The 12,735-nt window shown below is 60.3% G+C and overlaps 2 protein-coding genes across 9 annotated transcripts in view; both read right to left on the minus strand.

The window, feature by feature from the left end:
• The window catches only part of PRKCG (protein kinase C gamma), a 20,691-nt gene extending 17,547 nt beyond the window's left edge, over window positions 1-3,144 (minus strand). The window contains exons 1-3 of one of the 6 annotated variants that reach the window (XM_034672378.1): window positions 3,129-3,144; window positions 796-903; window positions 391-422 (exon numbers count right to left, since the gene is read on the minus strand). Coding sequence is in view for 2 of the 6 variants with exons in the window: in XM_002927953.4 (XP_002927999.1) it covers window positions 391-422; window positions 796-965 (202 nt within the window). In the remaining 4 variants the exon portion in view is untranslated. The other 5 variants (XM_034672373.1, XM_034672374.1, XM_034672377.1 and 2 more) reach the window with 5 other exon arrangements.
• A 1,243-nt stretch (window positions 3,145-4,387) lies between these two features.
• MYADM (myeloid associated differentiation marker) lies at window positions 4,388-12,130 on the minus strand. 3 transcript variants are annotated; one of them, XM_011235675.3, is made up of 4 exons: window positions 11,996-12,130; window positions 11,425-11,581; window positions 8,345-8,410; window positions 4,388-6,635 (listed from the first exon to the last, which is right to left on the minus strand). In XM_011235675.3, exon 4 carries the CDS (start codon window positions 6,631-6,633, stop codon window positions 5,665-5,667), a length of 969 nt encoding a protein of 322 aa, XP_011233977.1. In that variant the 5' UTR covers window positions 6,634-6,635; window positions 8,345-8,410; window positions 11,425-11,581; window positions 11,996-12,130; the 3' UTR covers window positions 4,388-5,664. The 3 variants fall into 3 exon arrangements, with proteins under 3 accessions (XP_011233977.1, XP_019664275.2, XP_034528270.1); XM_019808716.2 differs by lacking the exon at window positions 11,425-11,581 and having other exon boundaries at window positions 11,996-12,014; XM_034672379.1 differs by lacking the exons at window positions 11,425-11,581; window positions 11,996-12,130 and adding an exon at window positions 10,116-10,134.
• Window positions 12,131-12,735: the final 605 nt, after the last annotated feature.

The raw sequence follows: 12,735 nt of genomic DNA on the forward strand, positions 1-12,735 counted from the left end.
TGGTGACCCCACCCGGCCTGCCCCTGCCTAGGACTGTTGGTGTTGTCATGGCGACAGCAGCTTGGGGGGGGGCTCTGACTTCGCATCTCCAGCCCCCCCTTTCAGCTCCCCTTTTCCAAATCTCCCTGTTCCCATGGCAACAGATTCTCCAAATATCTGTCCCCACCTGGAGCCGGCCGAGGGAGGGGCCCCCAGCACCACCTCCGCGGTGGCCCTGCCATCAGAGCTCCCCCCACACCACAGGCTGTGTCTCTGCCACACCCCCCCCCGCCCTGGGCTCCCCCGCGCCTCTCTGGGGACCAAAGAACACGTGTGTCAAGCCTCCTGGGCTGTGAGGCCCCAGCCTCCACCCTCCTGAGGGTCCCAGGAGTCTGAGACCCCAGCTCTTACCTTGACATTGCAGGCCCTGTTTTCCAATTCCCCTGCAAAATCAAGGATCAGAGGTCAGTGCAGAAAAGGGTACTCGGGCCTCCCACCTCTGCCAGCCTTACTGCGTCTTGCTCCCTCCTTGAGCAGGACCCCAGCTGCTTCTTGTTCTAGAACCCAGAAATTCTGGCCCTCTTCTTTTCTCAGACCCAGGAGCCCAGGCCCCTGGCCCCTCCCCCGACTCAGGAGTTCAGACCCCTAGTTTTCTCCTCCCTCAGACTCAGGGGTCCGGGTCCCCAGCCCCTTCCTACCCCAGGACCAGGAGCCAGGGCTGCAGCCCTCTCCTTCCCCAACCGTCAGGGGTCTGGGGTGACAGGAGTCTCCATCCCTCGTTCCCTCGTCCCTCAGGCCCCCAGCCCCTTCCCTCACCAGATGAAGTCGGTGCAGTGGCTGCAGAAGGTTGGCTGCTTGAAGAAGCGGGCGGTGAACTTGTGGCTCTTGACTTCGTGGACCACCTTCTGCCTCAGAGCCCCCTTTCTGCAAAACAGGGGCCGGGGTCCCCCCTCTGAATCGCCTCCGCCGGGGCCCAGGCCTGCCATGGCCCCAGGAACGTAGCAGGGACCAGGATCCTGCCTTTCTGGGGAAACAGGTGGAAGGGCGAGGAGCCGGAGACTCGGGAGAGCACTGAGCCACGGGGAGATTGCGAGGAGGGAAGGAGAGGGGCGAGGCACCTCCAGGAGCGGAGCGCAGGGCAGGGAGCGGCACCCCGGGGCGCGCCGGCTCCGCCAGGGGGAGCGGGCGGGCTGGGCGGAGAGCCGAGGGCAAGGGCGCCGAGGAGCCGGAGGCAAGGGCGGCGGCGGCGGCGGGAGCTCCAGCTCAGGCACCTGCTGAAATGTGGGAGCCCCGGCTGGGGGAAGGCGTTGCCATGACGACCGAGGGGCGGGGTTTCAGCTTAAAGGCGTCCCCCCTCCCTGAGGCTCGGGACAAAGGCCCTCCCCGCGACACACGTGCGCACACCCACTCCGGGGGCTGGCTGGAGGGAGGGGGCATCCTCTGAGCGGAGCCCTGCCCCCACCTCCTTCTGTCGCCGGGTCCGGGTTTCCTCCCCACTAGGTGCCTGGGTGGGTCCCGTTAGCCCGCTGAGACTCCACTCGGTTCCCTGGGTTTCTGAGTGTGTCACCCTGCTTCATTACACAAACTTTGTATTCAGTGTTGGGGACCCAGTGGTGAACGGGGAGGCCTGGTCTCACTCTGCCGCTCTTCAAGTCTTGATTTCTCTTAGGGCCTGGGTGAATCTGTATGTCTGTGTCTCCCTCTGGGACTGTCTCTTGCTCTCAGTCTCTGTCCCTGTCCCAGTGTTCCTGGCTCCCTGTCCTGTGTCTCTGTCCCTGTCCAGTGTTCCTGGCTCCCTGTCTCTGTAATTCTGTGCCTGTCCCAGTGTTCCTGGCTCCCTGTCCTGTGTCTCTGTCCCTGTCCAGTGTTCCTGGCTCCCTGCCCTGTGTCTCTGTCCCTGTCCCAGTGTTCCTGGTTCCCTGTCTGTTTCTCTGTCCCTGTCCCAGTGTTCCTGGCTCCCTATCTCTGTGACTCTGTCCCTATCCCAGTGTTCCTGGCTCTCTGTCTGTGTCTCTGTCCCTGTCCCAGTGTTCCTGGCTCCCTATCTCTGTGACTTTGTCCCTGTTCCTTGCCTCTGTTTCTCTGTTTTCTTTGCTCTGTGTCTGTCTGTGCCTGTGGCCATCCTGTGACCCTCTCTGCGTCTTGATGCCCCTATTTCTGTGATGTCTGTCTCACAGTGAATCCGTGTCCCTTGGCCTCTCGCCGGATGTCTCCTACATTCCTGTTTCTGTCTCCCTGAAACTCTCCCTCTTCCTGCCTCTATTTGTCTCTGTGGCTGTCTCTCAGCCGCTCTCCATCGGGCTGTGAGTCTCTCTGGGCCTCCGTGTCTCCGTCCCTCTGTGTCTTTCTCTTTGAGAACCAGTCCCTGTCTCTTCCACCCCTCAGCCCTCCTTTTCCCCGTGTCTCTGTGTCTGCGAACCTCCCTATGCACGTCCCTCTCTCTGACCCACTCTCTGGCTCTGCCAGCGTCTCCCCCTGTCGCTGGGGGTCTCTCTGAATGTTTGAGCTCGTCTGTCCCCCCCATCCTTACCCCGCCCCCCATCTTTATCCCTTTCTCACCCTCTCTGGCTAGGACCCTCTCTCTCCGTGCCCGGGGGTCTCCCCGTCCCTCCACGTCCCTCTCTGGCCCTGGAAAACCCTGTGCATCTCCGTCCCTCCGAACGTCGGCCCTGCCGGACTCCGGGCCCCCCTCTGTCACTCCGCCCGCGTCCCTGCCCCTCTCGAGTCGCGCCCCGGCCCTCCTCCAACTCCCGAGCGCGGACGATTCCCAGCTCCCAGAGAGCCGCTCTGTTGCCAAGGGCATCCACGTCCCGCCCCGGGCTGCGGGGTGCGGTGCATCCTGGGACTTGGAGTCTGAGCCTGCCGACCACCTGTTGCGGCGACGCGGCCGAGAACTTCCTCTCCCGGCGTGCCCCGCGAACCGGGACGGGGCGGGGCGCCGCGGAGGCGCCTGGGGTTCCGGCTCACCGCGGCTTCTCTGGGAATTTTGGGAGTCCGGGACCCGCTTCCCGAAGCCGAAGTGGAGGTGAGGGAATCCAGCTCTTCTCCAAACCCTTCAGAAGTGGGGTGCTCTTGCCTGCCAGCCACCTCCAGGCGTCCGGCCCGCCCAAGAGCAAGGATATGGGGTGAGGGTGGCCCTGGAAACTGACCTGGGAATCCCACCTTTACTCTGCTTGGCTGCTTTCCCCGCAGCAACAACCAGCTCATCACCCCCGGGTTCTAGAACTGTTCTCTCTGGTCCCTTCCAGAAGGGGTTCAAACATGGGGGGGCGGGGAGAGAAGGCCTTGGAGAAGGCAGGCATTGGTGTGGGTTGGAATTCCGGGGTGGACACTGCAAAGATCGAAAGGAGGCGTTTCCTCGCCGAAAAGGAGTGCATCTATTCCAGTTAGCCCTTCCTTCTCTTCCGGGGGTTCCCCCCCCCACCCCGTCCCTCGACATATCTCTTGCCAATTGCTTTTGCGGGTGTTAGGTGCAGAAAATGGGCTGCATGATCCTGCGATTTTTGCGGATTTATGTTTACGTATTTGTGATTCTCCTCAGGCTGGAGAAACGGGCAGCAGGATCTTGTGTGGGAGATTCACTGTAGGAGTAATTGGTTTGCTCTTTATAAGGTCTTCTATGGACAGGTTGGTTCAGGGAGCTCAGAACTGAGGGTAAGACGGAGCTGAGAGTGGGGATGTAGGCAGGGTCAGACCCTGGAGGCCCGGTCGGAGGAGCTTTGGTATTACCTGTAGGCAGATACGGAAGGATTTGAGCAGGGGAGAGCAGCATCAGATGTTAGAAGCAGCCCCCTGGGGCCAGGGTGGGCAAGAGGTGGGCTGGGTTACTAGCTCAGGACAAACAAAATGGTACCTGAGCTGGGTCAGGAGCCTGAAGGAGGGGACAGCTGAGGAAGGACGGACAGTGTCTGGTGAGCGACTGACAGCAGATGGGAAGAGTCTGTAGCCCTGTTTGCAGGCTCGGGAGCCTATTACTGAGATGGGGAACCCGAGGAGCTGATTTTGGCAAGAAATGTTGCACTCAGATGGGGACACTAGTTCTGAAATGCTCATGGGACTCCAACGAGGGACAGATCTTACTCATTTCAATCCTAACTAGTTCTCCTGGTTTGGGAGAGTAAATTGGGAGATCCAAAGGCCAAGGTTGTCTTGGCCCCAGGCCCCCTATCCCACCAGACCCAAGAATCTGGACCTTGCCCTCTCTCCTGGAGCCCTCCCCAGCAATAAAGCAAGCACAGCTTTTCTTTTATCTTTGTATTGATGTAAAAAAACAAAAAGCAAAAAAAAACACATTACAGATGTGGGAGTGAGGGAACGGACAAGTCTTCCCTCTGTGGTTGACAGCAGGGACTGATGGGAACCAGAAGCTCCAGGGAATTTAAAAAAAAATAAAATATATATTTATACATTTATATATATGACATTATGCGTGAGTCCCAGAGAAGCAGGAAGCAGCTACAGGAAGCAACTGGCATGCAGAAACACACGTGTGTGTGTGTGTGTGTGTGCGCGCGTGTGTGCGTACCACACTCGAGCAATGCAATTCCTCTGACTATGGCAACAGTGATCCCCATCTACCCAACCCCCCCACCCCCCCCCGCAAAGAAAAAGACATTGAAAAGAAACTTTCCTTTTAGAAGAGGGCCACCCAGTATGTTTTGCCCTCGTGACCGGGAAAAGGAGAAACAAACAAACAAACCCAGGCTCACATTGCCTTGAAGGCCAGCAGTGGCCAACCTCTCCTCCCAGCAAAAAGGCTCTACATGTTGTTTTAAACACTGAGGCAGGAGGGCCACATCCCTGCCCCCCACAAATACTCGGACAGTTGTCCTTAAGACTGTACGGTTCTTTGCCAGCCACTCTTTCAATAACCCAGAGAGCAGTTGGGATGGAAAGCATCCACCCTTTACTTCCTTTAAGATGGCCTCCAGGCAGCGGAATTTTAATAAGCCTGGCAAAAATTCTGGAGCCAATCTCAGGCGAGGTTGGGGGCCAGGCAGGGCCCAGGGACCCGGGGGCTGTGCTTTAAGCCTCATGCCCACTGCAGATCATTGGCCTCCAGAGATTAAAGGGAACATGTACTGTACATCCCCCCCTCCACTGGGAGAAAGGGAGTCCCACCCTTAGCTATACCCACCCCCACCCCCACAAACGCACACGTACACACCAACTAAGGCACAGCCAGGGCGGGCAGGCATGCTTTGGCAATGAGGCCCCTCTCCAGGAGGCCCAGGGTATGAACAGCTGCAAAGGGCAGTGGGACTTGGAACTCAGCACCTTTGTAGGTGGGGGGCAATGGAATGGCGGCAGAGAAGAAAGAAGTCTCAGAGCTCCCAAGGAAATCAGAAGAAAGAAACTGGTACAGAGGTGGCCAGGATACGGGCAGTTGAGAAACCAAACGAGGACCAGAAAAGAGCCGAGAAACAGAACAGGTACGAAAGAAGAGGTGAAAACAGAAAGAGGCAAACAGGCCAAACAGGATGTGGGCAACCCAACAACAGGAAGGAAAGGCGAGAGCACCAGGAGAGAGGAGGCAGGAGCTAAAGGAACGGAAAAGAGCAGGATGAATCAGGAAGGAAATGAGCAAGGTAGGCGAGAGGGAGCCAGGAAGAGGAAATTCGGACTTGGAAAGAAACCTCTGCCGACAAGAGGGAATTGAGAGCTCCCTTCGTTGTCGTCGGAGCCTCAGACCCTCACGAACACCAGGCGGGCCGAGTACACCAGGTCAGCCAAGTAAGCCAGCAGGTTGATGGCCGTCAGGATGGCCACGGCCAGTCGGCGGTCCCAGGGGCACACGTAGTAGGCGTGACTGTGGCTGCAGCTCACATCCCGTGACCGGTGGGGCCAGCCACCGTGCCTCTCGCTGAACTGGTAGAGTGGCCAGAGAACAATAGCGGTGGCGTACAGAAGGACGGACAGCAGGGCCAGGCCCGACAGGAAACTGGGGAAGGAGATGGGCAGCATGTTGGTGCAGTCGCCCAGGTTCAGCAGGATGGCCACAGCCGCCAGGATGAAGCAGATGGAGTACACGGCCACACACCACTCCAGGGCCGGCTGGTGCTGGTACAGGGAGGGGTTGCTGATGAAGGCGAAGATGACGCAGGCCACAAAGGTCTCCAGCACCTTGAGCAGGCCTGGCACGGTGGCCATGTAGCCAGTGATCTCCCCGGGGCGGGCACGGGTCCAGGCCACTTCGGTGGCATACGCCACGCAGGCGATGCAGGAGAAGGCGGTGGCGGCGATGGCGTGGTCTCGGGAGCGGCCGTGAGACAGGAACTGGACGTAGGTGGTGGGGTAAATGATCGAGGCTGACAGGCAGAAGAGGGCAGCGTAGCAGGCATAGGTGATGGGGAAGTTTCTCCAGGACAGGGGGAAGCGGGCCTGGAGCCCGCATAACTCGACTATGAGGATGATGAGGGTCACAGAGAAGCAGAAGCACCAAGTGAACATGGACCAGTTACCCATGGCCCCGGTCCAAGCACCCACACTGGCCACCAGGGAGAAGGCCACACAGGTGGACAGCAGCTGCAGCAGGCGGAGGAGGCCCAGGGGCTGGGTCAGTGCCCGAGGGGACCCCACGATGGTTGGGGAGCCCAGGCCTGAGGATGACGACATGGTGGTCGTGATGGTCGTGCGGGTCACTGTCACCGGCATGGCTGGGAAGAAGGGAAAGGAAGTGTCCTAAGAAGGTTCCAAATGTGGGAATCCAGGCTCTCAGCCCTTCCTACCCTGGGGACAAAGTAACCTGGACTCTAGTTGGGGGGCACCCAGGGTGCGGGCTTTTCAGTTTTCAAAGTGGGACAGTTGCAGGCCTAGGGGGATGAGTTGGTCACCCAGGTCCCAGCCCCCTCCTCCCTCTGGACTCGGGTTTCCCACCTCCCGTGTCAGAACCCAGGAGTCTAGGCTGCCTCTCTCCTTCCCTCTCTCTGCAACCCAACTACTGTAAAACCATCTATCCTTCTTCCCACCCCACACACTCAAAGGTGCCCTCATTCCCCCAGGGACTCAGCCACCCAGCCACCCCAGATTCTGCTCTAAAACCTCCCGGACCACGGGAGGTGGTCCTGCTTGGTGAGCTCTACCTCCTCCCTCTGGGTACCTAGGGCTCAGCACCCCTGCTCCTGCGCCCACCTGCTTTCTTTCACCGAACAGGCAATTCCAGCCTCTAGACATTCAAGAGTCCAACCTCCATGTGGGAACGTTCTCAGGGACCCACATGTGATCAGAGCTTCCAACCTCCCAGCCTATCTCTGGAACCGAGTCTGAGCTCTGGAGAATGCTCCCTCTCATGCCCACCCCTCACCTCAGAGATCAAGGGTCTGGGCCCTCCGTCTGAATGCCGCCTGGGATGTGGGTCTGGAGTACTGCCCCCAAGGACACTGAGCTTTCTCCTGGCTATGCCCCTCCCCCACATGGAGTCCAAACTCCAAGTTCCCCAACTTCCAAGAAACAAGCGCCCCAGATGCTTAGCTGTCCAGTGTCCCAGCCCCTTCCACTGAAATCTCCAGGCCTCTCACGTCCAGTTACATAGTTTCAGACCTCAGGACTCTGGGCCCTCGACCTTAAGTTCACCAGACACCTGTAGTCTGGGAAATCAGCTTCCTTCTTCCATCCCTCCAGAACCTACGATTTCTTTCCTCCTTTTTTTTTTAAACTTTTGACAGAGAGAGACAGCCAGTGAGAGAGGGAACACAAGCAGGGGGAGTGGAAGAGGAAGAAGCAGGCTCTCAGTGGAGGAGCCTGATGTGGGGTTCGAACCCAGAACGCTGGGATCACGCCCTCAGCCGAAGGCAGATGCCTAACCACTGCGCCACCCAGGCACCCCAGAACCTACGATTTCTACCTCCTTGTCCTAAAGACCCTTAGGGATAGAGAGCCCAGCCTCTCGGGGACCAGGTGTCCAAATCCTCCCGCAGGCCCTAGGACATCTAATCTCTCAGCGGCCACCCCTAAAAAGCTCAGAAGGCCTCTCTCAGCCGCAGGGAAATAAAACTTCCTCCTTCCAGGGTCAGGCACAGGGGGGCCTAGAGGGCAGTAGTCTCTAACCCGGCCCAGCTGTCCCTGCAAGAGGCCCAGAGGACCCAAGAGGCCCAGCTGTCCCTGCAAGAGGCCCAGAGGACCCAGGGGCCCAGGTCCCCAGGTCCCGGACACACTTCTTTCTCTGGTACACAGGTGTCTGGGTCTCTCCTCGGAGAGCAAGCCCCAAGGTCCTTCTCTCAGGATCTAGGAGTCCAGGCCCCCAGGTGCTCTTCCCTCTGACACAAATGTCCAGGTGAGAAGCCTCCTCCTCCCTCAGACCCAGGAGTCCGGCCCCCCAGTCCCCCAGCTCCTCCTCCCTCAGACCCGGGAATCCAGGCTCACTCACCAGCGGTCTTTGCCGAGAACCCCGACGGAGAAAGATCCGGGTGTGGAGGTGGGTGAAGTGCGACACCTGGAAAAGGCTAGTCAGAACGCAGGAGGGAGGGAGAGTCGGCGTCCCCCTCAGCCCCGGCTCCGCCCTGCCGGGACCCAGGCGACCAGCATGCGCGCGCGCGCCGCGGGGGCTTGTCCAGAGCGCGCCGCCAGGCCCCGCAGCCCCGACGCCCTCCCAGCCAGGGCGGGGATTTGGCCGCGGGCGGGGAGAGGTCCCGGAGGTGACCCCAGAGAAGCCCCGCCCCTTCTTCCTGCCCAGTCCCCAAACTGCGGGGGAAGGAACGGAGGACACCGGTGAAAGTGCACGCCCCGGAGGCCGGCGTGGGTGTAAGTGATCTTAACCCTGCCCCAGCCCAAGAAAGCCGCGGGGCCGGCGGGCGGGAGGGCCCTGGGCGGTGGCTGCGGGGGCGGATGGCCAGGCCGCGCGCAGCGTCTCCGGGCCTTATAAGGGCTTCAAGTCATCCCAGCCATCTGGAATGTGGCGGGGACCCGGGAGGGGGGGCGCAGGGGCGGTGCTGGGACCTCCGCCCTGCGCCGGCCTCCGGGAGGGCCCGCCCCACTCGTGGGTTTCGGGGGGAGGAGGGTCCACCCAGGAAGAGAGGCCTGAAGCCTGAATTTCGGGGTCCTTCAAAATGTGAGTTCTGCGTCCCTGGAGCAGGGGCTGGGAGCCTCGACCCCAAGACGGTCTCTGAGAGACGAGTGGCTGGGAAGCCGGACTCGTGGGTTTGTCTAGCGGAACCCCCTCCACCCCCTGGAAGCCGGAAACTGAGGTGCTCGTAGCCACACCTCCCACCGCCCCTCGGAAGGCAGGTCTTTGGGCTAGGGCTGGGCCTCCTGGGCCACTTGGGAGATGCTCCGTGAGACTCGGCCGCCTCCTGCTTCCCCCACACGCCCTTCGAAAACCCGTTAGGAGGAAGTCAGGACCGGCCTACACTCTGACGTTCTAGAAAGCGGGTGCTGCCGGGACCCAAGCAGGGAAAGAGGAAGAGTGCGCGCCACCAACTCCAGAAGTGCCCTAAGGACGGAGGTGGGTAGCTCAGGACCACACGGAGGGGAGGGGTCCATCCCCTTCCGCCCGGCTTCCAGCCGCCGCCTGAGGTCAGAACTCAGGAATGCACCGCCGAAGACGACCGGAGAGGGAGGAAACACCCCTTCGGCTTCTCCGCGCAGCTTCAGGACTCCCCCGGCCACGCCCATCCCCTCTCGCCACCTCCACGCCAAACACCACACCCCATCACTCAGACTGAGAATCGCGTCCCTAAACCCCAGCCTCCTCAGTAACCCAAGGACGCTGGCCTCAGCCTTGGCTTCTCTCGGCCCAGAACACCAGCTTCCCAGTCCTCGCTTTTTGGCCTTTGGGGACCAAAATTCGAATTCTGTCCCCAGAATGAAGGGGTGGGGAGCGGGGAAGGCCACTCTCTTTACCAAACCCAAACTCCCAACTCCAAGCTCCACCCCTCCTGAAGACCTCCTTGTAGTAGATATCAGCACCCTTCAACCAGGGCACATAGGGGTCCCCATCCCTCTCAGACCCAGGAGCCCGGGCCCCCATTCTCCTCCTCCCTCAGACCCAGGAGCCCAGGTTCCCCGCCCCTCCTCCCTCAGACCCAGGAGCTCAGGCCCCCAGACCCTCCTCCCTCAGACCCAGGAGTCCAGGCCCCCAGCCCCCTCCTCCCTCAGACCCAGAAGTCACCCCCGTGCCCCTCCTCTTTTAAATGGATGACCTGTATGAGTGCAGGTCTCGAGCCCAGTCCTCTCCAGAACCCGAGGCCTGATCCACGCCCCAGTCTTTCTAGAGATTCAGACATTCGGGACCCCAGCCCCTTCCTCCCAGTGCACCCAGGAATCCTGACNACCCGGCGGGAGTGCGGGTTTCGGGCTGAGAAAGGGACTCCCCGGGCCGGGGTATCCCAGCCCCACCCCCGAGGCGGGGCCAAGAGACCACGCCCCTCCCCGGGGAAAATGGACCTAGACTCCCCGGCCAGGCCAGTGGTGGGGGTGGAGGGCTGAGGTCACTGTTGCCGTGGTGACAAAACAGGAAGACACAACAGCTGGCGGTGTGGGGGCTCCTGGGGGCTGCCCTCCCCGACTGGGTCCTAGCGCAGTCTCCAGGCGAGGCCCGGGAAGGCCGTTGCCATGGCAACCCGTCTGTTTAGCGTCTGTTTAGGACGGAGCCCCCAGCCGGGGTCCCTACCCCAGTCTCACCTCACTCAATTCTCTCTCTCCCTTCCGGCCCCCTCCCCTCCCTGCCTGCTCCAGCCCCGCTCTTCCAGAATGGATGAAATCTTGACCATCTGGGTGGCGGCGGGTTCAGACACCAGGCCTCTCAGTATAATGGGATCTATGGGCTCGGGTCTCTGTCTCCTGGGTCTTCGAAAGGGGAAATAGTTGAGGCTGCCGATCCCTAGGCTTTAAGGGGTTTGTGGGCTGAGGTCCCTGACTCCTGGGTCCCCAAATCCTCATTTATACTGGGACTCCCGGTGTTAGGGATTGGTGGGCGGGACTCCTGGGTCCCAGATGTCACAGTCGATGCGGGCGGGGGAAGGGCTGTTGATAGCAAAACGCCTGGATCTAGGGCGGTGGGAGTCGGAGGCACGGACTCCCAGGTTCCAAATGACGCCTAGGCTGGGGGCCCAGATTCTTGGCGCAAAAAGCAATCAAAGCTCAGACTCCTGGGTTTTCATCTGCTCAGATGTGGTTGCAAGCCGACTCCTAGGTCTGGAACGGAGAGATATTTTTGGCCTGCATTCCTGGCTCCCGGATAGAGGGAAGGGCTCAGGAGCTCCATGAGGACCGGGCTGGGGGGCAGGGGGCGTCAGATTCCTGGTTTCTGCAAAAAGGGAGGGGCCCGAAGAGCTGGTCTGCCCGAGGCCCAGAACAGGGAGGGGCTGCGGGGTCCTTTCTTAGGGCGGCTCTGGGGCCCCGAAACCGAGTGACGGAATCAAGAAGCAAGGGGAAGGTCGGGATGCCTGCCCGGGGTAGGGGCGGGGACCGGGACGCCTGGGTCCCTCCCTGCTGGCCCTGCTCACTCACCGCGCTCTGCAGTCGTCCCTGGCGCGGCCTTGCTCGCGGCTGCCTCTGGGCGGGGCCTGGTGGCGGCTGCGGACGCTCCACGACGCGGAGCTAACGGGGAGCTCGTGGCGCTGGGTGCCTTCCAGGAGGACAACTAAGGAGGCTTTGAGACCCGGCCCTAGGGTGGGAGCCGCGCGAGCCGCGGCGGGGTGGGGTGGTCGGAAGGGGTCCGGAGCCTGTCTAGCAGGCTGCGTGCCCTACGGAGGTGGGAGGGGCTGGGGGCCTAGGAGCGGTGAGCGCGGCAGAATGGGGGGGGGGGGGGGGGGGGTTGGGATGGGGGGAGGGATGAGCGTGCCTGCCCACTTTTGTGCCCCCACAAAGGGGATAGGCACAGACCCTCTCTGTCATTCTGTGCTCTGCGTAGGGCAGGGGTCTCCATGAGCCGGGCATCCGGCCCTGCTGAAGGAGTCAGGACACGGTGCAAGCTGGAAGTTCTCCAGCGTGGTCCCCAGGTTCCACTCACACACCTCCTTGCCCCCCAGGGCAGAGGCATCTCTCTCCCGCTTCCTGCCCCAATCAGGCACCTTCTTACCTGACCCCATAGTGGTACTCCTGAGATACCCCAAAGAGTCCAGGGGTGGCCTCCACTCACACAACTTACTATGTTGTGCTCTCTGGTGGAAGTGTTTTCCTTTAGGCACGAAAACCCCAGAACAGCAGAGTTCAGGGTAACAGGAAGAGGAAGCAAACATTGAAAGAATGAGTCACCGGGTGCGGTGTTGAGAAATGATACCTTAGGGTTCCTGGGTGTGTGTAATCTGGCACCGTGCATGTGCCCCTGATTCGGGGAGTTTGCCCACCCTGTAGGACAGCACCCGACACCGAGGATGTTGTCTCCAACCTGGCACTGTCATCTCAAATCTCAAACAGGCTATACCTTTGTTTTATGAAGCTTGCTGCTTTGGGGTGATGGGGTACATGGGCCTGCCCCCCGACTTCCTAATAAATGGAATTGCTTGATCAGAAGCAATATTGTGTGGGTCAACAAGACAGTGAATAGGGCCATTCAGCGGGTACACAGATGCTGCTGTTGGCGGGAGTGGGTAAGGCAAGGAAAGCAAATAACAACCCAGATTTAATTATTCCAGGGAGAAAAAGTCATTGCTCAATTCATGATGGAGGGGGCCCAACATAATTCTCAGGTGGCCAGGTATTTGGCTGGTCTCCCTAGGAACCCTACCATGCCGGGGGCTCAGCACTGCTCAAGAAAGCACTTTACTTAGTATTACTGATTTCTTACAAAGGATACAACTCCAGAATGGCCAAACAGAA

The sequence above is a fragment of the Ailuropoda melanoleuca genome, chromosome 12, assembly GCF_002007445.2.
Source record: "Ailuropoda melanoleuca isolate Jingjing chromosome 12, ASM200744v2, whole genome shotgun sequence".
NCBI classification, from domain to species: Eukaryota; Metazoa; Chordata; class Mammalia; order Carnivora; family Ursidae; genus Ailuropoda; species Ailuropoda melanoleuca.

Excerpts from the sequence above, each read along its gene's own strand:
- MYADM (XM_019808716.2), bottom strand. Across the intron at positions 6,636-8,344 it reads GTTCTCGGCAAAGACCGCTG|CCATGCCGGTGACAGTGACC; the intron begins GTGAGTGAGCCT and ends CCTTCTTCCCAG.